This window comes from Gopherus flavomarginatus, chromosome 15 (genome assembly GCF_025201925.1).
Source record: "Gopherus flavomarginatus isolate rGopFla2 chromosome 15, rGopFla2.mat.asm, whole genome shotgun sequence".
Classification (NCBI taxonomy): domain Eukaryota; kingdom Metazoa; phylum Chordata; order Testudines; family Testudinidae; genus Gopherus; species Gopherus flavomarginatus.
The window spans coordinates 2,704,822-2,731,634 of NC_066631.1; the positions used below are offsets into that span (position 1 = coordinate 2,704,822).

Below are 26,813 nucleotides of genomic sequence, written 5' to 3' on the forward strand. Positions count from 1 at the left end.
CTGCTGCCAATGCTCCTATTAATGCAGCCTAATACGCTATTGGCCATCTTTGCAACAAGGGCACACTGCTGACTCACCTCCAGCTTCTCGTTCACTGTTCTCGTCCTCTTGTAAGCAGGTTACCATGGTGCTGGGAACAACGGGCAGGAGCATAGGGGCTATCTCTGCCTGCTGGGGAGGAGGAAGCAGTTATTGTATTGTGGTCTGGTTCTCAACCCGTGGCCACATGCTGCCCGATTAGCACACACCAGCAGCCCAGCTGTGTGCGAAGAAAAAAAATCAAAATTTTGGGTCTGGCAGGAAGTGGGGCTGGCTGATGGGGAAACAGCATCAGGCAACCTTGCTGGAGTGCTCCTGCCAGCAGCTGTCTGGTGAGTGGATCTCTGGGGAGGTTTGTGGGGGAGCTCTGGGCAGTGAGGGGCTGGGGTGGGGGGCGCTGAGTAGCAAAGGTGCATGAACTATAAGGTTTTCAGGGGTGCTGCAGCACCCTCAGGTTTTACGCGGGACTCCACTCCTGGTCCTGTACCCGGGGTCCTGGCTGCCAGCCCTGGCCCTGGGGCTCTGCTTCTGGCCCTGCTCTGTGGAGAAGTCTCTGGCATGGGTGCTGGAACAATTTTTATAGTGGGAGGGCTGAGAGCCAATGAACCAAACTGTAAACACTGAACTGTGGGGGAGATAGCTTAGTGGTTTGCACATTGGCCTGCTAAACCCAGGGTTATGAGTTCAGTCCTTGAAGGGACCATTTAGGGAGGTTGGGGATTGGTCCTGCTTTGAGCAAGGGGGTTGGATTAGATACTCCTGAGGTCCCTTGCAACCCTGATATTCTATGAATATGATGGTGTGACAATAGTGGAACTGTTCTTAATGTTTCCTCTGAATATTGTGTGGGTGCCTCAGTTTCTCCAATGCATTAAAAGTATCCAGTGTGTATAAATGGCTGATAATCTGTCTCCTAGCAACAAATGGCCAGGGCCCTTTTCCCCTTGCAAGGGAATAGCTAACGGTAAACAAAGAGATCAAGTGACCTCCCAGGCCAGGAAAGAGACAAAGGCCAGAAAGGAGGAGCTGGAGGGGGTTTCAGTTTGGAACTGGCTGGGGACAGGAAGTGAGGGCAGACAGGGTTGTTTGGCTTACTGGGCACCCAAATGGACCCAGCTGAGGGATCCTGTTCTCTGTACTTACAAGCTCTGTTTTGGACTGTGTTTCTGTCATCTAATAAACCTCTGTGTTACTGGCTGGCTGAGAGTCACGTCTGACTGCGAAGTGGGAGTGCAGGACCCGGTGGCTTCCCCAGGACCCCGCCTAGGCGGGCTCGTTATGGGAAGCGCACGGAGGGGCAGAGGATGCTGAATGCTCCAAGAAGAGACCCAAGAGGTGAAGCTGTGTGAGCTTCTTGCCCTGGGGACAGTCTGCTCCAGGGGGGAGGGGGCTCCCCAAAGTGCTGAGCAGCTTTGTGGGGAGCAGTTCCAGAGCATCGCCCGGGGACTCCATGACAGATGGAAACCACTTCAAGCCAGGGGTGCTCTTTAGTGTGGGGTGCTGGGCATAGCCTGGAGTCTGTGGGGTGTTTTAGCAGGAGGGGGTGCTGTGGGTTTCAACCTGTGGCCCATTTAACATATTGTGGGCCACATATGCAGCCCACAATGATCAATAGGTTGGGAACCACTGCTCTCACCCCTGCTATTGCCAGCCCATCAGACAGCAGTGGGGGTGCAGACCCTTCTCCAGCCCGATGGGGACTGGGCAGTGTGGGCTGGGGGGCAGGGGCTAACCAGCCAGAACCCCCCCCCCAATGGCCCTGGGGACCTCAGCAAGTCTGATTCCTCTTGCCAAGCGCTGCCCAAGTGGGCCCTGATACCCTGTCCCATCCCGCAACTCCCATCCCCTCCGTGTGGGGCAGAGCCGCCCTTGGGGCACTCAGCTGCCTGGCCCCCGGCTGCCCCGTAAGCGCAGAGCAGATGAGGGGAGATGCCCCCACATGCCGCAGATGAGGGGCAACAACTCGGGATCTCTGGGCTCCCACAGGGGATTTGGGCCCCCCCCCAAGTGTCGGGGGGGGCTGTGGGTGGAGGGATCTGTCCAGCCCTTTCCCTCCTGCAGCTCCGCGAAGCGCCCCCCGAGGGCGCTACAGCTCGGCGGACGCTCTAGCCCTCGCTGACCGCGGACTCGTCTCCTCCTGCCCCGGCGCTTCCGCTCGGAGTCTGGAGGTGGCGGGTCGGGAGCCCGGTGAGCGGCCGGGGCGGGAGGGCGGAGCTCGGAGCGCGGCGGGGCCCCTGGGGCCGGGCGGGGCGGGGAGCTCGGTGGGGCCGCTCGAGATGGATGGGGGGGCACGGCGGGACCCGGGGGGGGAGCGCGGCGGGGACCCTGGGGGCGGGGAGGGGAGCTCGGCGGGGCCCCTCGGGATGGATGGGGGGGCCCCGCGGGGCGGGGGCTGCGTGTGACGGGGTTTCTCTCTCCAGGTGCCGGGGGCGCCATGTGTTTTGGGACCGGGCCCCTTAGGACAGTGTTGGGGCGCTGCTCTGGGGGGCGGGGGCTGTTCTCGCTGCCCCTTCCCCAGCCATCGGAAGGAGGCTCCGTTTGCTGTGTTGGCCGGGGATGGGGGGTGCTGGCTGAGCGAACCCCCAAGGGCAGAGACAAGGAATGGGGTGAGGGGCTGGTTCTCACTCCCATCCGCTCTGCTGATGATGATTTTATCTGCAGTCCCCACACGTGTGCTGAGTCCTTCGTGGGACAGATAGAAAGACAAGGACCCCGAAGAGCTAACCGTGCCATTTTACTTGTGATGTGCCCAAGCACGGGGGAACAGACCTCTCCCAGCAGTGAGGTCAAGCAGCTGGCTTGAGTTTGGTTACATCTGGGGCTGTTCCTTGCGGGCAGTGAGACAGGGATTTGAATGAGGCCAGGGACTGGCTTGCCAAAGCAAAGGGCGTTCATGTATAAGGCATGACATGGAAAACAATATAGAGATGACTGTGGGGAAAAGCCGACAAACAAATGAGGCATTGACACATCCTTGGGGGTGGGGATATGATGAGGCTAGGTGGGTTAAGCAGATGAGGCAGAGTGCTGGAGGGCCTCAGAAGTGAGCAGGGGAGGTTTGACTGTGAAATGGGGAGGCAGTGAAAGGACTCAGCGATGAGTCGTAGTGACTAGGATAGGGAGGGAGGGGTTGGATTACCCTCCCACTGGCGTACTCGTGCTCTGACAGTAGCTCCAGTTTGTTCCAAAGGAACTGAGGAAGTCCCCTTTGGAGACAAGCTATTTTTGTATTCCTCTCCTGCTCCACAGCCTGTGAAATAAGAAATGTCGTCTGATTCGAGCAAGAAGAGGAAACCCAAGGTCATCCGCACCGACGGGGCCCCGCAGGAGAGCAAGCGGAGCAGGGCTGACCCTGACCAGGTGGGGTGGGGCGATTGTAAGCCTGTGCGATTCTGCATGCAGATCAGACGCCTGTAGGGCTGCAGGAGTACAAGAGTCTGTCCTTCAGCTCATGGCTTTGTTCTAAAAGCTCTTGACATCAGAAAAATATCACCCCCTCTCCCCCCGTGTGTACGCTGTATTATAAGGATGAGCTTTTCAAAAGCACTCAGGGTTGGCCTTACACTACTCTTACTGAAGTCAATGGGAATTTTAGCAACAATCGCCAGTAGCAATTGTCAGTGTCCTGAGAAAAAATGGTTTATGACCCTGGGAGCCAGAGTTTGCACCTTGTGCTCTCTGAGCAATTTTCTTGCTGTGTCACAAGTTTTCACTGGCTCCCAAAAAGATCTTGGGGTGTTGTAAGAGGCCCTGAAAAGATTGAGGGGGGATTGGTGTGGGTGGCAACTAAACTGGAGCCTAGTGCTAACGAACTGTCTTCCATCCTGTCTGATATTAAAAGAACTTTAGTCACTGCTCTTTTTCCTCTCTTGATTGTCAAAGTACCTGGGGTTGGAACTGATACTGGTCTCTGGTGACAGTGTAAGAGACACTCCTAGCTCGCTAGACTTTGAGATCCCTGGTGGAGTTTGTCACACCAGCAATTAGTCAGATCTTCTCAGGATGCATAAAGCTGCTTTAAACTTGGAATGGAGGGAGTGTGGATTTGAAAGACTCCGGGGTGAGGCTTTTCAGAAGAGGGTGGGGGGAGTGTTAAGTGCTGCTCTGTATTTCTGGCTCTTTGCAGGATGTGAAGTATTACAGTGAAGAGGCGGAGGTGGAACTCCGAGATCCCAGCAAAGACTATGAACTCTACAAGCAAACCTGCCAGGAACTTCAGAGGCTCATGGCAGAAATCCAGGATCTGAAGAGCAAAGGCAGCAAAGACAGTGTAAGAAGAAGCCCCTAGAGTTGTTTCCCCTGAGCATTTTTAAATACCTTTCTGCTGCTCCAGGAAAGCAGTGGGTTTGAAATCCACATGGCATCCTAGCAAGATGCACAAAGGGGGAAGGCACTTATTACAGTCTCAGCAAAACCAAATAACATCAGAGGACTGAATAGCTCAGGACAGCGGTGTGGGGACAGGAGAGAATCCAGCCCAGGTTATTGATTACCCCAGCCTGATGCCTGTTTGGGGGCCTGTGTGAAGCAAGTTGGTGGGTCTCGTTCAAGTTCCTGCTAGGCAGGTGTTCACATAGCAGGCTAACTCTGACCGTTGTTTAGAAAGTGAAGAGCATGGACCTTAACTCACCTCTTGCCCCCACATCAGCTCAGAGTTGAGACATACTCTTAGGGAAAGCTGGCACTGCAGCTGCCGCTTTCTGTGGCTGAGAAGTAGACCTCAGCCAGGGCTGTCAGGCTAGCAGCTGTCACTACACCTAGTACAATGGAAAGAAGGGTGCAAGTCATTGACTGAAGTCTGTGTGCCTCCAGGGTAGGGTAGATCCACTGGTAATAGTCAGGCTTGTTTGATTCATAGATTCATAGACTCTAGGACTGGAAGGGACCTTGAGAGGTCATGGAGTCCAGTCCCCTGCCCTCATGGCAGGACCAAATACTGTCTAGACCATCCCTGATAGACATTTATCTAACCTACTCTTAAATATCTCCAGAGATGGAGATTCCACAACCTTCCTAGGCAATTTATTCCAGGGTTTAACTACCCTGACAGTTAGGAACTTTTTCCTAATGTCCAACCTAAATCTCCCTTGCTGCAGTTTAAGCCCATTGCTTGTTCTATCATTAGACGCTAAGGTGAACAAGTTTTCTCCCTCCTCCTGATGACACCCTTTTAGATACCTGAAAACTGCTATCATGCCCCTCTCAGTCTTCTCTTTTCCAAACTGAATAAACCCAATTCTTTCAGCCTTCCTTCATAGGTCATGTTCTCAAGACCTTTAATCATTCTTGTTGCTCTTCTCTGGACCCTCTCCAATTTCTCCACATCTTTCTTGAAATACGGTGCCCAGAACTGGACACAATACTCCAGTTGAGGCCTGACCAGCGCAGAGTAGAGCGGAAGAATGACTTCTCGTGTCTTGTTTACAACACACCTGTTAATGCATCCCAGAATCATGTTTGCTTTTTTTGCAACAGTATCACACTGTTGACTCATATTTAGCTTGTGGTCCGCTATGACCCCTAGATCTCTTTCTGCCATACTCCTTCCTAGATAGTCTCTTCCCATTCTGTATGTGTGAAACTGATTGTTCCTTCCTAAGTGGAGCACTTTGCATTTGTCTTTATTGAACTTCATCTGGTTTACCTCAGACCATTTCTCCAATTTGTCCAGATCATTTTGAGTTTTGACCCTGTCCTCCAAAGCAGTTTGATGATTGAACCAAACACACTTGGTCTCTGAAAGGTTTAAATCCCAGTGAAGAGTGTCATGAAACCGGCCCCCTGAACAAAAAAGAGCCTGTATTGAACCCACGAGGAATCTTGTGATTCCGATCCCTTCCTGGACTAAGGAAAGAGTGTGGAGAGAAAACCTACATGTCTGTTTCCAGTGAGCCTGGAAAGGTGTGGCACCTTAGGAAGTTCTAGAGATATTAACGAGTGTTTCACCTTTGAGAATTGTCTCGTAGGTTATAAAGCCAGAAGGGACCATTGTGATCATCCCATCTGCCCACCTGTATAACAGGCTGAAGACCTGTTTCAAAATAATTCCTAGAGCAGAGCTTCTCGAAAAACATCCAATCTGGATTTTAAAATTGTCAGTGATCCACCTGACCCTTCGTAAATTGTTCCATTACTTTATTACCCTCACTGCCAAAAATGTGTGTCTTATTTCCAGGCTCTGCAGATCCCTCCTTGTTCTGGTTACTTCTCCCGTGCACAGTAACAGTGTCTCTGCAGTGGAAATTTACTCAAATAACAGTTACTAGTGAGTAAACTTCCTTACCCCAGCTCTCCTTCCGCCTTGTCAGGCTGTTGCAATAGAAGAGCGTCGGATCCAGAGCTGCATGCACTTCATGACCCTGAAGAAACTCAACCGTTTGGCTCATATTCGACTAAAGAAGGGGAGAGATCAGACCCATGAGGTACAGTGGAGGCCAGAGATTGAAAGGGATGCTCCCTGGAATGGCAGAGGGAGAGGGGGTGTTACTGTCTGGTACCTTAGTGCACCCTGGATTAGATCCAAGTGGTCTCTGAGTTAGAGGCTTACAGGGAAACTCCACTGAAGTGAAGCAGATAATCTAATAACTGGAATGAATGAAGAAGCAGCAGCACCTCTTAATCTCTCAGACATGATTTAACAGTCAAGAAGCTGCTGTTGATCTGATGTGCAGCAGGGCTGAGAAGAAAATTGTGCCTCACTCTTGTGTAGAACTTTTCATCCCTAGATCTCAAAGCATTTTGCAAAGGAGGTGTATCATTTTCTCCATTGTACAGGGAGGAGAATTGACTGGCCCAAGGTTACCCAGCCGAGCTGGCTATAGGCCCCAGGGCTCTCGGTACAATCAGACCATTCACGGGTCTGGGTGGGAGATAAAGACACAGTGGTGGGTGTTCCTGAAAAAAATTGACTTAAATTATTATCAAGTAAATATCCACATAGTGAGCTAAGAGGCTGTGTTGTTGCTAATCGCTGCAGCCTCTTCCACACAACTTGGCATGGCCTGTCCCTTGCTTCAGCCATGAATCCTTTTTTTTATTTTTAATGTGGAGAATCAAGTTGCTTATTCAGATTCCAGATTTCTGCAGGGATCAAAATCCTCTAGGTATTTCTAATTCACCCATTTCCATAGCGCCAGTAATTGCCATCTTGATAGTGTATCAATGTAGAAGTAACTGGTAAATCCCAAACAGTGTGTTTAAGATAAACCCTTATTAATTACTCATAAACCTCCAAGTAAGCTGAGTTGATAGCACTGAACTCCTTAGAACAGGGGTCCACAAACTGGTGTGCGGCCAGCCCCCAGAGAGGGCAGGGGGGAAGTGCCACCTAACTCTGCTGCTGGCCCTGGCTGCCAGTCCAGCCTCTGCCCCCTTATTCCTGTCTGCGCCCTGCCCCTCCCGGAGCCACAGTCCCTCTTCGGGCCCCGCTCCCAGTGTGTGTGTGTGTGTGGGGGGCACGGAGGGGAGATGCGGACGGGTAAGGGAGGGCGTGAGGTAAAAAGTTTGGGGACCACTGCCTTGGAACCTTCCCAGACTGGCTAGCTCCTGGAACCCTACATACCTGCATGCTTGCTTTAACCCAGTCACTGGTTTCCCATTTGCAACACTTTTTTGCAGTGAGTAGTGCCCGCAGGAATGAAAAGCCTTAGCAGTGTCCTTATAGCAGGCACATAATGTTACAAAGCCAGCTTCTCTTCTGATCTGGCAGCTTTTTTTTTGCAATAGTTATAGATTCAGAAGGAACCACTGTGGTCATCTGGTCTGACCTATCTAACACAGACCAGAGAATTAATTCTTTGAACTAGAGCAGATCTTTTAGAAGAACATCCAATTTGATTTGGATCTCACCTTGCATGCCCTGGTCTCCCCACTAGTAATGAGCTCAAGGCCATTTTGTACAGGCTGGTGATGGGGTGCCAACCATGTGTCCATGATATCTCCTGGGTTTCACCATGGCCATTCCCTAATATCTGCCATCTCCAAATGGCAGCTCTTGGACCTTGCCATCTGTTAGGCACGTTGGTCTATTAATTCCAGTTTTATCTGCACTGTGATTTTTACACTCACCTGCTTACATTCTCCTTCAGGCAAAGCAGAAAGTAGACGCCTATCACCTGCAACTCCAGAACCTGTTGTATGAGGTGATGCATCTGCAGAAGGAGATCACCAAATGCCTGGAGTTTAAGTGAGTACAGCAAAAGAGAAGGAGGCTGAAATTTGAGTTGCATGTGTCAGATACAAAGGGGCTTAGGGAGCGTGTCATGCCTAGAGTCACAAGGAGACCCTAGCCCCAGTCTCTGAAAGATCATAAGAATCCTGAATGTAGCCATACTAGGGCTGAGACTCTGGCATGTGATCTGGATATCCTGGAGGTTCCTTGGGAGAGTGGAAGGATACTGGTGCATAGGGAAGAGTGAGGACAGTCAGGATAAATACTCTGAAGGTTTTTGATAGGAATCGTGCTGGTCTAAGGAGGTTTTCTTTGGATTAGTCTCTACAATGCTTAACTGAACTGCATCAGTATAGTTATTCCAGAGGCTGCACCTTCCCCAATCACATCTCTGAGCTGATACAAAGTGAGACTGCCCCTGGGCTGACTCCTCAGTAAATCCCAGGAGACACAGCCAGGCCGGGAACATGTGCCGCCAACACCCAGGAAAGGAATGGCCCTGTTCAGATTTGAACTGTTGCCATTTTGCTCTCTGGAACTGTAGTAATGCATATTGCAAAGTGGGTCTCATAATTGGGAAACAGTGAATGCTGAGGTTGTGAGATTGCTGGTAATGGTGCAGCTCTACACTGGGATTCCCAGCCTCCCCCAGACTCATCTCTCCTCCATCTCTGCAGGTCAAAACATGAGGAGATTGATCTAGTGAGCGTGGATGAATTTTACAAAGAGGCTCCTCCAGAAATCAGCAAGCCTGACGTCACCCTCAATGAGCCCCACCAACAGACCCTGGCCCGCCTCGACTGGGAGCTGGAGCAGCGCAAAAGGTAAGCCAGCGGGCCACCATTCAGATCAGTCCTGTCTCTACCTGGCACCAAGCGTTTGCTGGTGTATACATCACAGCCCAGGGACATGCTCTTTGAAAATAACCAAACGATACAGTAACAAAAAAGAGAGGCTACACAGTCAGTTTAAGCTAGTTACTAAAGGACAAATGGCAGATCTCTTTGTAACACACAGACAGGCTGTCTCTCAGAACTGTTTCTACTGTACAGTAGTTTCTGTTTTATTCCGAACGGTGTCTTGATCCTCTTTCTCTGTTCAGGGAGTCTTCTCTCATGTGACTAATGAAAGGGGACTAGAGCTATGCCCCGGTCTCTTCCCAGAAGAACAGCTCCCATTGTTTTACAGAAGTGGGCTGTGAAGAGTGTAATTCTGCATTTTAAAAGCATAAGAGCTCCCTGGATCAAACAAGGAAGGGGAGGTGTATATTATGAGGGATATAACTCTGATGTCATTGATTCAGGCAGCCCCATATAGAGCCATGCTTTTTAATAGGGCCACTTGACTTCATTGTCTCTGGAAGCTGATTCTTGTCGCAAGGAGTGGGCCAGCAATGCAGCCATGTTGGCAGTACTTAGATCTGATCAGCTGTGTGCCTGTGAAATCCAGTGTCCACAAGACTGGCTGTGGAATTGACATGCAATCCTGTACTAGATGGGGGATTCTTAGTCTTTTTAGTGCAGTTGATCATGCAGCACACAGACACATGACACTTGGCCTGTTGTAAAGAACTTCTGGCAAGTCCATGACTGTGAATTTGTGCTGGTTGAACCACAAGGTGGTGCTGAGAGCACGCAATTCTTTGTCCGTTTCTGCTTTCCAAAGGGTCATCCTTAACGGGCTTAGCCATCACCAATCCGAAATCATCCATCGGTAACCTCAGGAGGAGCATCCTGCCAAAGAATTGCTTTAGTGCCCCACTAAAAATGTCTGCACGTTGGAAACCGTCTTTAAAAAGCAAAGAAGAGCTAGGGTGAGGTTTCCCCACAGAAGTGAGTGGAAGGTGTGGTTAAATCACTAGTCAACTGTGCAAATCCTAGCCCTAGTGCCTACAGTGTTCATGGTCGCGTCCCCTCACTTGGCAACTCTAATTTGTGGGGTGTAGTCTCTTGAACTAGCTTAAAAGTAGGTTTTATTTCTGAGAATTCTGACTGGAAGCTTTGTGGTTTTTCCATTTCTGCCATTCTCCAGCCAGTCACACCCTCCCATAACATCAGGTGATATTTATGACTATGCTGCTTAGCTAAAGCTGTGTTTCTAAGTGAGGGCCTGTGTAAAACTGGCATTGTGGGGTTCCGTGTTTCTAAGTGGTTCCATTCCAAACAGCCTTAGCCTTTCTGTCAGAACTGTTTTTCTGATGGAAAACGGGGTTTTCCACAAAACAGAATTTTTCACAAAACAGCTATGCTTCCCATGGGAAACCTCCATTTGTTTGGAGTGAAAGACTGAGTGCTCAAAAGCTGAAATATGTTGATTCTGAAACGCTACTGCAGTGTGTAGTGGGGAGCTGTAGTTTGGCTGCCTCATTCTTCTCTGTGGGCCAGGCTCCCCAGCTGGACTTCATCTGCTATGATGCAAAACTGCTATGATACATGCCATCCCTCTTCAAGAGTGGAGACCATGGTACGCCTGGGACATGTAGACCAATCGAGCCTGTTTCAAGCAGAATAGTAGCAATGGACACCCAAAGTACAACTCCCATCAGACCCTGCAGTGGCATTTCCGAATCAAAATGTTTTGATTTTCAGGCATTCTGTTTTTTGATGAAAAGAATCACAGGGGCGAAAGAACCGTTTTCTGATCAGCAATTGTCCTCAGTTTACAATTAAAGGTGGTGAGAGGGGTTTCAGCTCTTGGGCTCTGAGAGTCAAGCTGGTCTCTCTTTCATTTATCAGAGCCAGTAGTAAAGGTTCTTTAGGTCAAATAAGTCCCTTAGTGATATGTGAAACCTCATTGTCCTCCATGGGTTTGCACAGCTATTATTGATAGGCACTTAATAAAAATTAAAAAACAAAACGCTTCTGATGACGGCACCTGATGGAAAAGACTTTCCTGTAGCTGTTTTAGCTCTGCAGGGCTAACAGACCCAATAAAGCACCATGAATGTGCTTTGTCACTAAAGTCAGCAGTTGAGATGCTAGTATGGGAGCAGATCTGGGGAGTAAGGAGAGGCCATTCATATGTCGTCATTTCTTCGAGTAGAAAAGCACTTGGAATATGTTCCTGTGTTTACTAAATGGCACATTTACTCTCCAAGTTTCTCTAGTTTCTCCTCAGTTTTATTTTCGTAGATTCCAAAGCCAGAAGGGACCAGCTAGTCTGGAATGGAGTTTGGGCTGCTTCCACAGGCAGCCCAACTCTGAGAAGATCCATGTGGAGATCCCACCTCAACAGTTCTCTCTTAACAGCTTCACACTCTCTTGAACTCTCTTCAGAATTCTTTTCAACTTTCCCAGTTTTCCAGCTCTGCTAAGTTTCTTCCTGTTTGTTGACCCTTTCCCTTGGATTTTTAATGAACTCTTCATTTATCATATCACTTCAGAGGCGACAGCAAGGTCAGATATTGATCAAAATAGGCTCTGACGCTGACTTCAAAGCATAGAGTGACCTATCTTGGTTCAGGAGCCCCTGACGGTGGAATCAAGAGCTCTGGATCCTGAGGTTTAGAAATGCACCAACAGGGAGCAGAGATTCTGATCTGACATCTGTCTCCTTTGTGAACACAGTGCTGTAAATGAGCTTCTCTTGTGCAGGCTGGCGGAGAAATATAAGGAGTGTCTGGCCAACAAGGAGAAGATCCTGAAGGAGATAGAAGTGAAGAAGGAATATCTGAGCAGCCTGCAGCCCCGGCTCAACAGCATCATGCAGGTACTTCCTGAGCTTAACCCAGCACTCCTCTTTGCCTGGGAGACTGGCCGCTTGCAGTGAGAGTCTGTGTGTTTCCTGCTAGGTGGATCAGAGCCCCTTTGTGCTGGCCCTTGCCTTTCTGCCCTCTAACCCTCAGTTGTTGGGAGGTAGATGGTGTGGGGACAGGCTGTGTAAAGCCACAGAAAGGTAGGTTCAGAGCACTGGGAGCACGGGGACTGAGGCTTTTCGGAGGTGTTGGAACTATTTCCTGCTCCTTTACCTGCGCTTCCAGATCCTCACAGGGCAAGGATTTCCTGTAAAATCTCATTGTGCAGCGGCCCCTGCCGAGGTGCTGGCAGAAGACTCGTTAGATGGGACCTTCCGTGGAGAGCAATTGTAGCTTCCTCCCCTTTCATCAGACTTGACTGGGAAGAGTGGGTGAAGGAAGTGGGTTCTCTCCTGTCTGCAGAGCCATTAGTCCTCCCCCGCTTACCTCTGGTGGCTGCTGCTGAACACCGCAAGGATCATCTCTGTCCACAGGATTGTGTGTGCCCCTGGCACAGGTTACAGGTCTCCTGCACTGCAGCATAGAGCACAAACCACTCGGTGCAAACAATCCCAGTACTAATGGTGCATGTGTGATTTGTGTCCCGCCAGGCCTCCCTCCCTGTCCAAGAGTATCTCTTCATGCCTTTCGACCAGGCACACAAGCAGTATGAGACGGCTAGACACTTGCCACCACCTCTCTATGTTCTCTTTGTCCAAGCCAATGCCTATGGTCAGGCCTGTGGTGAGTATCAGTGCCGGGGGAGTGGGGGTAAGGTGGTTGAGACTGCCTTCATCTGTGTCATTGAAAGCTGTGATCTGAGGGGAGCGGGGAGTCCATCCCCCATGGACCAAATTTCACAGCTGCCTGCAGAAAACCCTGCTGCTGCAAGACTCATGGATGACTGCTTCATCCGATCCACTCTGCCTCCACTGCTTCTGCACGCCCTGTGTAGCTCCTTCACTGCTGCTCTTGGAGCCCACTTGGGAGCAGCCACAACCTGGGAGCCAGTCTGACGAAGCAGCATCATTTGAGAACCTAATTCATTTGGCTGCTGCAGCTGAATCCCTTCCACACTCCTCCGTTGAGAACTCTTTTCAAATCTCTGCCCCCTCCATCCCTGGTGGCCCACTCAAGGTGATCAGGGATTGTGGACACTGCTGCAGTGACAGCTTTAAAGCCAGAAGCCCAACTCAGATATGCCACGTCAGCAGCCCCCACAGTATGGCATTGGCACTTGGCACTCCTGCCTGTTGGGCTGTCGTGATCCAGGACCATTCGAAAAGGGCTGTTGAAGGCCATGTCTGCGCTGTTGGGACAACAGCAGCGTAGCTATGTTGGTGGAGCTATGCAGCCATACTCCCGTGATGGAAGGGGTGTTTCCATTGGTGTCAGCATCCCAAGCATTGGAAGCATTCTTCTGTCAGCCTAGCTGTGTCTGCAGCGAGGGTTAGGTCAACATAGCTATGGTGCTCAGAGGGGTGGGTTTTTCGCACGCCGAATGATGTAGCAGCCTGGCCCAGGCCGTACTGCTTGCTGAGTACGGCTTGGGAGATCAGCTCCTGCGTAGTTTCCTCTAGTGGGACAAAGCCTGTAACTTGTCAGGGAGATGTGGTCCAGGGCAGAGCCTTGAAATTGACATGGCTCCCATCCCTTGTGTGGCTCGTGTGCAGTAAGGAGGCGATCCAACCCTCAGTTTATGAGGAGAGGCTTAGGGAACTGGGCTTATTTAGTCTGCAGAAGAGAAGAATGAGAGGGGATTTGATAGCAACCTTCAACTGCCTGAAAGGGGGTTCCAAAGAAGATGGATCCAGACTTCTCAGCGGTAGCAGATGACAGAACAAGGAGCAATGGTCTCAAGTTGCAGTGGGGGAGGTTTAGGTTGGACACTAGGAAACACTGTTTCACTAGGAGGGTGGTGAAGCACTGGAATGGGTTCCCTAGGGAGATGGTGGAATCTCCTACCTTAGAGGTTTTTGAGATCAGACTTGACAAAGCCCTGGCTGGGATGATTTAGTTGGGGATTGGTCCTGCTTTGAGCAGGCGGTTGGACTAGATACCTCCTGAGGTCCCTTCCAACCTTAATATTCTGTGATTCTAAGTCCTCTGTCAAAGCACATGGGTTGGCAGCTCCCAGGAGAGCCCAAGCGAATGTCCTTGCTGACTGTGCCTCAGTGTGCTCCTGTAACTTCATCTGCCAGTCAAGGGGCCCCCTTCCTTGCCCAGCAAATTCACTGTCCTTGAGACTTGTTTAACTGTCATCTGCTTCTCAACACACACAGCCAGGGGATAGCACTTCTTTTCATCACTCTTCCTCTCCCTTCTACCCCTCTCTCCCTCCCCTCCTTCCCTTCCTTTTCCGGCCCACCCCATTAGCTAACCTGAAGCCCTCCTCACAGACAGGATGAGTACCTTTCTTTCCTTGCATCTGAGACCTGCCAGAAGCCTCCTTTTGTAGCAGAAGGTGGTGCTTTTTAAAATAGCCAAATCCCTGCCCCCAGGTTTAGAGCTTCCTACAGCCCAGACAGGGCACAGCGTAGAACCCCAGTGTGTGGCCCTCTCTAATTCTCTGTGCAGTGCTTGGACACTGTGGTGATGGGCCCCCTGAAAACCCCTAAGCCAATCCCACAGCTGAGCTCCTGGGGCTGAGACTCTAGGGATTGCCAGGCTAGATTGGACCCAAGGCCAATCTACTCCAGTGTCCTGTCTCCGAGAGTGGCCAGCACCAGGTGCTTCAGGGGAAGGCGTAAGACGCCTGCAGTAGCAGATGTGGGATAATGGGCCCCCATATTAAGTCTCAACCTGATCTCTAATAGTTATGTCCTGAAGCACCCAAAACTGTCATTAATATAACTGGATATTCTTGTTATCCGTATACATGACCAGTGCTTGCTTTCTTGTCAACTGTCTGTAATGGTCCACTCTCTTCAAAAGTTATTTTTCCTCCCTTGGTATCCTGCTGTTAATTGATTTATCTCATTAGACTGACCTCACACTTGGTAAAGCAATCCCCATGCTTTAATGTATTTACACCTGCTCCTGTATTTTTCACTTCAAGCATCTGATGAAGTGGGTTCTAGCCCATGAAAGCTTATGCCCAAATACATTTGTTAGTCTCTAAGGTGCCACAAGGACTCCTTGTTGTCCTTTGTTAGACTCTTGCCAAGTTCTTGGCCTCAACAACTTCAGTGACAGTGAGTTCCATAGTCTTAATTAAATGTTGTGTGAGAGAGGATGTCCTTTGATCAGCTTTGAATTGTTCTTTTTACTCACTCCTTCCAATGGCTGACATGCAGAGATGTATATGCCAAATGCTGCTGACCAGCTTTCCTCTCTTTCTTCTTGGGATGTCTCTACTGAGGCTCCTCAGCCCAGATGCGGTATCCTGCTACAGCGATGCACCTGGTAAAAATGCCTTGGTGGGTGTTGCATTACGCAAAATCCATTAAAAGCAGGATCACAACCCATCTGGCATTTTGCCCCGATGTAGGGGATACCTGCTTCTGGGGAACGGGGCATATCGATGGAGGGTAATGTGAAACAATAATCGGAGTGGGAAATTTGTGATCCCCCTCGCGCACAATGTCACTAGAGTGTCTGAGTGTCATTACTGCTGTGGAGAGGTACACAAAGCATTGGATGGGAGGGTGATCTCGCCACGGCTCTGGAGAATGCTTACAAACAAAATGTCTTGCACTGTGCCGCCGAGATGCAAGTGACGCTGCAGGTTCAGATCAGCTGCCCACTAGGCACTGAACCTGCCTGTTGCGAGTGGGGAAGAGGCTACAGAAGTAACTTGACTAACTCCTTGGCATCCTTGCTTCCAAGCCTGATGCCTCTCTAGGTGGCCAGCAGCAGCAACCTTCCCTTTAACTGCCTGGCTTCCGGCTTCCTACCTCAAGATGTACTGAATGGTGCTTTGCCCTCCACAGATAAGAAGCTGGCTGTGGCAATCGAAGGGAGTGTGGAAGAAGCCAAAGCCCTCTACAAGCCACCAGAGGACTCGCAAGGTAAGTTATAACTTGGTATCCCCACCTGCCTGTCTTGGCCCAGCCTGGGGGCTGAAAGCTGGTACTGGGGGCAGGGAGTGGTGGAAGGACCCGAGGAGCAGTGTTGTTCTTGGGCAGGGCTTAACTTGCTCTATAGCTTCAATAGCCCTGGCTCCTCCCTCACACCCGACTCACCTCCTGCCTGGAGAGGCAGGCTGCCGAGTGTTAGTAAGAGTCCCTCCAGCACTGCCCAGTGGCACACGGGGGTCTCGGTACTGTAGAGGCTGTAAAGGGGCCAAAAGGCATGTAACGCACCAAAGGCCTCAGCTGTGCTGAGTGCCCCTTTGTGGGGCACCAGTATCTCCCCAGGCAGTGCTGGGGCAGTGGGTCCCTGGGGCATGCGGTGCCAGGGTACCTTCTGGCCACCGCGATGTTTGAACAGTCTCTCAAATGGATCCCTCCGCGTGGCACTTGCTTATCCCTGTGTTTGCATGTGCAGATGACGAGAGTGATTCTGATGCTGAAGAGGAGCAGACCACGGTAAGAGACTAGCACAGCTCCAATATTGAAATTCTGGGCTCTACTCTACTCTCACCTCACGTAGGTGGACCCACTTTTGTTTCTGCCAGTGAAGCATTGGATAGTGCTTAGAGTGGGGGGCTGAGTCTCTCCCCTGCTCTGCCGCTGATCCAATGTGTGACCTTGAGCAAGTCACTTCTCCTCTGGGCCTCAACGTGAAATAGGACCGACAATGCCATCTGTCACAGATCCACAGGGTCTAGTCCAGGGGTGACCAGCCTGACCTGAGAAGGAGCCAGAATTTACCACTGTACATTGCCAAAGAGCCACAGTAATACATCAGCGTCAGCTTCCCCACCCTGCTCCCTGCGCCTCCTACCCACCAGCAGCCCTGCCGATCAGCTGGCTCGGGGCGGGGGAAGAGTGAGGCCACGGCAGGCTTGGGGGATGGGGGCGGGAAGGGGAGGAGTGGAGGCAGAGCCAGAGGTTGAGCAGTGAGCACCCCCTGGCACATTGGAAAGGTGGCACCTGTAGCTCCAGCCCTGGAGTCGGTGTCTAGACAAGGAGCCGCATGTTAACCTCTGAAGAGCCGCATGTTAACATCTGGAGCCCCAGGTTGGCCACCCCCTGCCCAGCCTGTAACCAGTCCCTTGGGAGTGACCCCTTTAGTGCACTGGGCCCCAGGGACTTACACTGCTCCAAGAGTATCTGCAGTGCCGCTCGGCAGCCTTTCCAAACACGGGTAACGATTTCTTAGTCTCCTGGCCTCCAGAATCGGAAAGTCCTTCGGTTAGCATGGAGCAGGGCGGGCTGGGGAAAACCTCATTTATAGCATTGATTTTAATCAGCTTTTCCATTTGTACTTCAAGGATTTTTATGCAGAAAAGTATAACTTTATTGGTTGATCTAACCATTAAAACGTTGATTTACAACTTAATAGAGCCTGTGCATTAGATTTGGTATCTTTTTGTTATCTTGCGGGATAAACTGTAACTATATACATTTATTCAAGTAATTATATAGCTTAATAGTTTCAAATTCTTGTTAATTGTACCTGTTTAGTATGTTAGAAAAGGGTGACTGACACATTGCATATTTACTAGGTAATTGGCTTTTTGCTCCTGATTTGTGTCAAACTTCATTAGGGTGGTAACCGGAATTGAATTAAACACACAGAACAGCAATATAAGATTTATTTTTATTATACAAGCCAACTTTTAAATGTTTTGGATACATAAACTTCTCTTATCAAAACATGTTTCACATTTACAACTCAATAGGGATTAATCGTAGTCTGTGAATTACTTGATTATTTCAGGTCAGCCTGGAAAAATTTTCCAACATGCTGATAGGAAAGCGACGGGAACGTAAGTTCCTACTCACCTCAGTCTCATAAAAAGGAGAGACCGTTTCCTACGTGACGGCTTCCTTCAGACTTTCCAAACTTGTAGATTTCATTCCCTCCCTCCCTCCTCCTTTTTATTCCTTTTAAACCAGTTTACAGGAAAAACTTACTGTGATTGGAATAGCATCAAAAATAATCTGATTTCAAATAAAATCTAATTTCTTAATTTTTTTTTCTTTTTTCAAATCAAACCTCACCAGTTTTTCTCTACCCTGGTGTGGAGAGGCAAAGGTTGGGGTAGAATTCACCCTGGCCAGCACTGCCATCTGTCCCTTTCTCCTGAGCGCCTGGGGTCCGTCTGACTCCAGATGCAAGCTCTTAGCTCCCTGCCACCTTTCTGCTTTGTTCTCCAGCTCCAGGCCTTTGCTCTGCTTCTCCCTGCATGGGGGGATCTGCTTCCTCTTGGCTGTGGGTTGCTAGGTGTGAATGTCCTGGCTATTGGGGTTCCCTTTGCCTTTCCGGATCCTCCATTGATATGGATCAGTTTCAGCCAGTCCTGACACACCCATTTACACGCCCCCCCGCGACAGTTACATGGCCCAACACCTCCTGTCCCCTGCTCTGCCCCATGCTTTTTAACCCTTTATACTCCATGCACAGCAATGCAAAGCTCGGGGAAAACTGAGGCATGCAGAGGAATAATAAAAATATTACCAAATTCTCCCTTTGTCACACCTCCCAAGGCGAGGATGTGAGAGTTAATGTTCTCAGAGCCCTTTTCATTTTCAATCCATTTTCAAAGGCAGTGGGAGTTGAGCACTGAATTGCCCTGAGGGCCTTTGGAAACCTTCTCCGAGGAAGTTTGCATGACTGGGCTCTGGGTATGCTAGGCATTGCTCATTCCTCGTAGGGTTCAGGTTCTTAGTGCTTTGGCAGAAGGAGCACACTGAGTACGGGCAGTCGGACGTGCAGATGCTATCGGAGAGAGCACTCAGCAGCTCCTGAGATCTGACCCCGATTACCTTTTGTGGACTTGACAAGTCACAGCTCTGTGCCTCAGTTTCCCTATCTGTAAATTCCCTGCCTGGCATCCAGGATGCTGCATGGAGTAGTTATAATTAAGTTACTGTGTAAGTGCTAAGCATTGTTTTGCCTGCAAAATACAGAGAAGCTTGCCCCATTTGCCGTCAGCACATCGCCATGGGGTGGGAAGAATGTGACATGTTTTCAGGCACTGTGATTTTGCTCTCCCCTGCTGCAGAAGCGTCGCCGCCCCACGCTGGGCGTGCAGCTGGACGACAAGCGCAAGGAGATGCTGAAGAGACACCCCCTGTCTGTTACCATTGACCTCAAGTGCAAAGGTACAAGGGCATTAGACACTGAGAGTTGGGTTCTGATCTCGGTGTAAATCCATTGACTTCAGTGAGCCATTGGATGTACACCTGTGCCTGTGAGATCAGAATGTGGCCCCAAGGGTCGAGTTTCAAAGATCCACCTGGGGGTGAGTCACAAAAGCCCCCCCGTGTGACTGAACAATGATCTTCATGGCAGGTCTGCCCAGAGTGAGCGAAACCATTCCATGTAGGCGGTGGGGGACAAAGACAAGTGAACTCGAACTGTGGTACTGGTGGAGTTGCCAGAGCACCCTGGCACAGCTGTTCTGGGGAGGGGAACTCATCTGGCTTCCCACTGTATGGTATTCTCATGCCCTCTGGATGGGCCGGGCTGTTTGGTTCTCAGTAGATCCTAGGCAGTTCTTTGTTTGCTTCTCTGCTCTCAGGCACGGGGAGCAGGGTTTTATCTGTCAGTTCTGAGAACATAGAGGCGCTGGTGCAAAAATCAGGGCCCTCTGGCTGTGCCTTTTGGCCTCTGCACTAGCAGCTCTGCGCTCCCAGGCGCACATGGAAACACTTGGCTCTGCCTCTTCCAGCAGAAATGCCTCTACATGGGGCTTGGCCAGGAAGAGAGGGGTTCATTGGCCACGTCTTGCACACTTCTCACATATGTAGGATCCCCAGGGTAGCAGTATGTAGGGCCTACAGCTGTCCAGTCTCAGGCTCTGGAACTTGTCCTGTCCCACAAGCCAAGCAGGATGAGCCTGGCCAGTACTTGGCTGGGAAAGCTCTAAGGAAAAGCGGTGCTGGGAGTTCAGCAAGGGCCATGCTTTGCTTTGAGACAGCATTGCCCCAGTGCTCTGGCCTGAGGCCAGGGGGTCAGACTGTCTTTCAGAGGAGACCTAGAGCCACCTATGCTTAGTCAAGATCCTCAGCACATCTCGTTAGAGAAGGGTTGTTAAGCCCAGTGGCCTGGCCAGATCCCAGGGGGGGATATTGTATGCTGCCCCTGCACTTCCCGTTAACCTGGATCACTGATTCCCTTCCTTCCCCTGATTTCTAGCTTAGAATTGTACATAGTTCCCCCCATTTGGTGTCAGTGTCTACATCTGCCCAGAGTCAGCAGCCACGTGAGCCAGTGAAAGTGGTATGGGCTTTCTGCTTCTCTTGACATTTTCTTCCTTTCTTCTCTGCCATGCTCCTTCATCCCCACAAATGGCTTTTCTTTCCCACGCCCATCACCAATGTCACCACACAGATGACAGCGTGCTCCACCTGATCTTCTACTACCTGATGAACCTCAATGTCATGACGGTGAAAACCAAGGTGACCACTGCTACGGAGATGGCCACGCCCATCAGTGCTGGGTAAGCTGAGTCCACGAAGGTGTCAAGGCCAAATCTGTTCAGTCCTGCACTGGGGATGGAATATGTCTGGCATTGATCTCACCACAGAGGAGCTGCTATCCTCAATGTTCTCTGTTCAAAGTGACCCTCAAATATCCCGTGCCAGGCAGCCCAGGTGACAGGCTTGACTGGCGTTGAGCACGGCAGAGTGGTTAGCAGGACTCCTTCCCCCGACCTCTAAAAAGCAGCGGTGGGACTGAGAAGGGAAAGCTGTTGTCAGGATGTGCCTCACTCATCCCTTCCCCGGCTGAAAAGTTGCAAGCTACTTTCAGTTGAAATGCTGCCTGCATTTCTCATCCTGCCTTGGCGTGAGCAGCCCAGCAGAGCTTGGACCTGGGGGCTTTATCTCAGCCTTTGCTGCACGAGGTGACTACCAGCAGGGAGAGCTGTAGACTTGAAAATCCTCCTGAACGAAGCAGTTGGCCGCATTGTTCATGCAGCGTCCTTCCCTTCAGCAAGGGAGACCCATCCCGCAGCCCTTTGTTGGCCAGCTGCCAGGGTGATGCAGCTGTTCACTCAGCTACAGTTTGGGGGAGGTTGGGGCAGGGCACGGTGCAGCAGATTGAGTTGTTGGTACAGAGACAGAGTCCTTCTCTAATCTCATTTATCCCCTGCAGTGAGACTGAGGGATCAGGGTAAAGGGAGATGGTCACGTGGTTTTGATCATTGGGAAAACAAATCTGCTCCCCTTTGAGTGCGCGTGTCTGCTGCTGCAGCCAGCGGGCCCAGATTAATAGGTTAGTGCCCAGGCAGAGGAGGAGCTGGGGCATCTCATCTGCTTGTCGCATTTAATTACCATCTTGCAGATGAATAGTTTCCTTCCCTTCCCCAGGCCTGTGTCTGGCACTCTCCCTCCACCTTCTTGTTCTGCAGGTCACCTTGTCTCAAGAGCCATGGATAATGCCTTCTGCCAGAGAACCCATCCAAGTTTGATTAGTGTGAGAACTGGGCTGAAACTGCAGCGGCAGAAACCTGCCCTGGACATTAATTCAGCAGAAAATGCCCAGTTCTGAAGGAGCTCCAGGCATGAGATGGGAAGTGGGGGCTGTTTGTCTGTGCACCTCATAGCGTGAGCTTCCGCGTGGCAGTGGACAGGCCCCCTGGCTTGGAGAGCTTTCTCCATGGCAGTGCCCCTTTGCTGGGCAGGGGCAGGGAAGAGCGGTGTTCCTGCACGGCAGGGCCCCCCCCCCCCCCCCCCCACTTGCCAGCTGCAAATGATGTGGCTGACTTTAGGCTTCCCTGTCCCCCAGAGATCTGCTGTCTCCAGGCTCCCTGCTGAACTGCCTGTATCCTGGGGATCATGGGAAGAGAACTCCAAATCCAGCCAACCAGTTCCAGTTCGATAAAGTTGGGTGAGTCGGCTGTACATCTGCCCCTGCCCTTTGTCATGTCCAGCTTCGCCCATGGAGGCCAGTCAGGCAGGGCAGCCTAGAGCAGGCGACCAGCGTGCTTGCGTCGTTCCCATCATGACGTGGGACCTAAAGGGCTTCTCTTGCCAGTGTGCACTCTGGGGAAGCTTTCTAGCCCAGGACAGCTGGGGCAGCCAGGCCAAATGGCAATACCCTACACTCAGGCTGGGCTGCTGCTTCCAGAATAGCTGAGTGATATAGTGGCTCATCTATAATGGAAGCCTTGTTTAGCTGGGAAAAGAACTCGGATACCTGAAGTTCGGGACTCGGATGCCTGCCCCTTTGGGTGTCCATGGCTGCATCAGGAGCTGGAGTCATACTATTGGTCAGTGTCGTGGAGATGGGTCTGTCTGCTGTTTCAGGCACTCCAGGTCTGGCTCTCTCACATTGGGGAGACCCCCCGTCCTGCGTGGCATTGCGATATTTTCCTTTTGTCTCCTAAGCATCCTGACCCTGAGTGATTACGTGACAGATCTGGGGCACCCCTACGTGTGGGTGCAGAAGCTGGGTGGTCTGCATTTCCCCAAAGATCAGCCTCAGGTATGTCTGAGGCACAGCCTCTGGAAAGCAAAGCCCTAGCAATGGAAGATGTCTCCTGAGGCTCTGCCAGGCTGCTGTCCCCTCTGCTCTACCCGGGGAGCTGAAGCCAATGGATGCCATTCTTTTAGGCTCCAACGCGCGGTGCAGCCAGCTTTGGTGGCTACTGCAGTATCAAATGGCAGTCACTCCTGAGCTCAGGAATCTAACTGCAGCGTTAGGGGCTGAACTGGGGCAGGGACAGGCTGGTGTTTCCACAGTCTTGCTCGGCCATGGCCCAGTCTTGTTGGTTTGGTGGGAGCCAAATCGAGCTCCTCTTCCCAAGTGGGAGTTTGTTTCCTTCAGGCTAATTAGATGGAGGGGGATGGGCATGTTCCAGAGAGTAACCAGAGGGAAATGTATTTTCCCGGTGTACTGGGCACTGTGGAATACTGTGCTCAAGGGATTCCAACACAACCAGCTGTCAGCCCCTGCTAATGGGTGAGGAGGGAAATGCAGGTTCTAGATCGGTCCTCCCTGTCCGCAGCACACAGTGACCGCAGATAACTCGCTGAGTGCCAGCCACATGGAGATGACTATGAAGTTGCTCAGGATGAGGCTGCAGTCCCGCCTGGCTCTCCACAAGCAGTTTGCTTCACTTGGTAAGGACACCGCATCCTCCCAGTGATCTTCCTCCTCCCCTGAGCATAGACCATTGGCCATCAAAGCAGGGTTGTCCATTTGAATCCTGTTTAGAAGAGGTGACAATAATGTTTCCTTGAAGGGATTCCATGGCTCTCCGCCAGCAGAACTCCCATGCCCCCTTGTCCTTTCTGCAGACACAGGACACGGCTCCTGCTTTCGGAACAGGAAAGTGAGACTCTGGTCCCTGCAGTGATTGTCTCTGACCCCCCCCCTTCTTGGAGCTCTGCTTACAGTGGCTCTGTACAGATGGCCCCGTGGGTGTCTCCTGGTGACCAGATCAAACTCCCCATATACCCAGTGGAAGGTTGGTCTAATGGCCAGTGCTGGAAGTTCCACCTGGCTTCAGAAAGTCCAGCTCTTCTTTCTGCCTTTGGTGCTGTCACCAGCCGTGAAGGCTCTGCAGATAGAGCATAGCTGGCAGTTTTACTGATCATGCGTGAGGCAGGCTTTGCTTCAGCTGGCTCGCTCCCAGCAGCTGGATTGGGCTGCGTTCACTCTGCCCTCTAACACCGTGCTGGGAATCAGTTGGGCACGTGGAGGGAGCTGAGTTGCTCCCCTCACAGTCTGCACTTTTCCGAAGTTTCTCCCGTCCATGTGCAGACATGCCCCACCCTGCCCAGCCTGTGGACTCTGGAGGGATCATGGCACAGGCTGGGGAGCTGCCGGATGCTCTCGCGTGCCCCTCTATTCAGTGTCTGTAGACATCAACTTCAACTAAAGAGGCCCATGGACTCCAGATTTCACTGTACCTGAGCTTCTCCCCACCCCCGCCACCTCTCCCACCCCCTGGTTCTGTCTTGATTGTCCCAGACAGCGGTAGTGGGGTTTGATCCTGCCTGTGGGGTTCAGTGCTGCTCAGCTGGCTTTGTCGTTGCTTTCAGAGCATGGCATCGTGCCGGTCTCCAGCGAGTGCCAGCACCTCTTCCCTTCCAAGGTCGTGTCGCGCTTGGTGAAGTGGGCCGCGCTCCCCTACGAGGATTATCTGGTAGGTGCAGATGCCTTAGGTGCAGCGCCAGAGCAAGGGACCGGCTTCAGCTCCCCGTTCCCCATGGGAGAAGCAAATCAGTAACCCTGCACTTTCCTGTCCTTGGTGCCCAGGCTGCAGATCTGAGTGCACAGCTTTGTTTATCCCCCTGCAGGAGCTATCCTACACCAAAGATGTCGTGGAGGCTGGCTTAGCTGAAGACACTCACCTCTATTATACGGCACTGGTAGAGAGAGGAACAGGTGGGTGTGTTTCCCTTCCTTTGGTCTCCGGCTTCAGGGAGTGCTGCATATGGCTTCCCTTGTTCCCTCTGACATTACACTCAGAAGCAGCCAGTGGGACATGCACCCCTCAAGCTTGATGGGCCTTGAAAGGCTGAGACATCACTAGCAGGTGTCAGCAGCAGAAGCTGTTGGGTCAGTTAGATCAGTGGGTCTCAACCTTTGTGGACAGCTGTGCCCTTTCACTAGACAGTGGCCCTGGGGGGATCTGCTGTTGCTCCCCCAGTAAGTGATTGGTGTGGGCTCTTCTAGACTTTGTCTTCAGCCAGCGCACAGCTTCAGTCTGCCATCTGGGGGCCTGGCAAAGATGGGTGCCCTCCTCCCTTGCTCGGCTGGCACCCTGGCTGCTCCCTGACAGGTACTGAAGTCGTTCTCCAGAATGCTCTGGCTCTGTCACTGAGTGGCTGGTTGGGGGAGACAGAGTCCTCCCAGGCCATCAACCTAGATTCCAAAAAGCAGATCCAGTGTGCTGGGAACAAGCCAAACTGGATGAGAGGGGTAGGGAGCTGCCCATTGGCTTGAGAGCTGTGCCAGGGCCATGTGCATCCCTGAGGTGTGGGGAAGTTCAGGGGTAGTGTGTAATCCTAGATCTCTTCCTTTGCACATCTCAGCCAAACTCCAAGCAGCTGTTGTGCTGAATCCAGGCTACTCTTCCATGCCACCCATCTTTAACCTGTGTCTGAACTGGAAAGGGGAGAAAACCAATAGCAACGACGACAACATTCGGGTAAACTGGAGGGGAGGGGGAGAGGAGTCCTTTCATTGGGTCAGATCTAATGTGGTTTGGAAGTGCCAGAGCCACTGCTGTGTGATGCCAGTCACTGGCCTGTTAGAAGGAGTAGATCAGCAGGCACGGCAGAGGGCGGGGGGGTCAATGGGCCATGGAGTCTGAACTCCTCTCTTGCCTTTTGGGAGGTAGCCTGGCTGAAGCATCTTGGTAGCAACTGTACCGGGCATGCTGAGGAGGGATGGGGGAAGACGGAGAGATCTTGGGTTTCCGGGGGTGTCGAGCCAGCCCCTTCACCATAAAGCAAGGTTCCTGCAGCAGATGGGGGGGGTCCCTGCAGGAGACACTTCGCAAGCAGGCTGGCTAACCTAGTGAGGAGGGCTTTAAACTAGGTTCACTGGGGGAAGGAGACCAAAGCCCTGAGATAAGTGGGATGTCAGGAGGAAGCACAAGCAGGAGAGCGCGAGACGGGAGGACTCCTGGCTCATATTGAAAAAGCAGGACGATCAGTGAGTTATCTTAAGTGCCTATACACAAATGCAAGAAGCCTGGGAAACAAGCAGGGAGAACTGGAAGTCCTGGCACAGTCAAGGAATTATGATGTGATTGGAATAACAGAGACCTGGTGGGATAAATCACGACTGGAGTACTGTCATGGATGGGTACAAACTAGGGGTCCTCAACGCAGTGCCTATGGGCACCATGGCTCCCGCCGGGGCATCTAAATATATTCGCATACTGGTTAGCAGACAGGCGTCCGCCGAAATGCCGTTGACAAGCTGCATTATCCAGAGGCGTTGCTGCGGAAATGCCGCTGATTTTTTGCGGTATTTCAGCAGCGACGCCTCTGGATGGCGCTGCTTATCAGCTGCATTTTGGCACTGATGCCTATTGACATTGCTGCTTGTCAGCGGAATTTCGGCAGATGCTCGTCCGCCGCCACGGTCTTCCATGGCTCGTCATCTGGCGAAGGTTGAGGACCACTGATATAAACTGTTGAGGAAGAACAGGCAGGGCAGAAAAGGTGGGGGAGTTGCATTGTATGTAAGAGAGCAGTATGACTGCTGAGAGCTCTAGTATGAAACTGCAGAAAAACCTGAGAATCTCTGGATTAAGTTTAGAAGTGTGAGTAAGAAGGGTGATGTCGTGGTGGGAGTCTGCTTTAGACCACCAGAACAGGGGGATGAGGTGGACGAGGCTTACTTCCAGCAACTAGCAGAAGTTACTAGATCACAGACCCTGGTTCTCATGGGGACTTCAGTCACCCCGATATCTGCTGGGAGAGTAATACAGCAGTGCACAGACAATCCAGGAAGTTTTTGGAAAATGTAGGGGACAATTTCCAGGAACCAACTAGGGGCAGAGCTCTTCTTGACCTGCTGCTCACAAACAGGGAAGAATCAGTAGGGGAAACAAAAGTGGATGGAAACCAGGGAGGCAGTGACCATGAGATGGTTGAGTTCAGGGTCCTGATACAAGAAAGAAAGAACAGCAGACTACGGACCCTGGACTTCAGAAAAGCAGACTTTGACTCCCTCAGGGAACTGATGGGCAGGATCGCCTGGGAGAATAACATGGGGGGAGAGGAGTCCAGGAGAGCTGGCTGTATTTTAAAGAATCCTTGTTGAGATTGCAGGAACAAACCATCCCGATGT

At 51.4% G+C, this 26,813-nt stretch overlaps 1 protein-coding gene across 5 annotated transcripts in view; it reads left to right on the forward strand.

The window, feature by feature from the left end:
- Positions 1 to 2,165: 2,165 nt before the first annotated feature.
- THOC5 (THO complex subunit 5) overlaps positions 2,166 to 26,813 on the forward strand; it is a 28,788-nt gene continuing 4,140 nt past the window's right edge. Inside the window, exons 1-19 of one of the 5 annotated variants that reach the window (XM_050923748.1) lie at positions 2,166 to 2,226; positions 2,701 to 2,819; positions 3,289 to 3,399; positions 4,166 to 4,309; positions 6,348 to 6,461; positions 8,127 to 8,224; positions 8,887 to 9,033; positions 11,803 to 11,917; positions 12,554 to 12,686; positions 15,875 to 15,952; positions 16,431 to 16,471; positions 19,057 to 19,156; positions 20,388 to 20,496; positions 21,786 to 21,887; positions 22,388 to 22,484; positions 23,008 to 23,122; positions 24,047 to 24,150; positions 24,305 to 24,392; positions 25,043 to 25,158. In XM_050923748.1, the coding sequence (XP_050779705.1) occupies positions 3,304 to 3,399; positions 4,166 to 4,309; positions 6,348 to 6,461; positions 8,127 to 8,224; positions 8,887 to 9,033; positions 11,803 to 11,917; positions 12,554 to 12,686; positions 15,875 to 15,952; positions 16,431 to 16,471; positions 19,057 to 19,156; positions 20,388 to 20,496; positions 21,786 to 21,887; positions 22,388 to 22,484; positions 23,008 to 23,122; positions 24,047 to 24,150; positions 24,305 to 24,392; positions 25,043 to 25,158 (1,797 nt within the window). In that variant the 5' untranslated portion in view covers positions 2,166 to 2,226; positions 2,701 to 2,819; positions 3,289 to 3,303. Of the gene's footprint in view, positions 2,227 to 2,476; positions 2,820 to 3,288; positions 3,400 to 4,165; positions 4,310 to 6,327; positions 6,462 to 8,126; positions 8,225 to 8,886; positions 9,034 to 11,802; positions 11,918 to 12,553; positions 12,687 to 15,874; positions 15,953 to 16,430; positions 16,472 to 19,056; positions 19,157 to 20,387; positions 20,497 to 21,785; positions 21,888 to 22,387; positions 22,485 to 23,007; positions 23,123 to 24,046; positions 24,151 to 24,304; positions 24,393 to 25,042; positions 25,159 to 26,813 lie in introns of those variants that run through there. The other 4 variants (XM_050923749.1, XM_050923747.1, XM_050923750.1 and 1 more) reach the window with 4 other exon arrangements.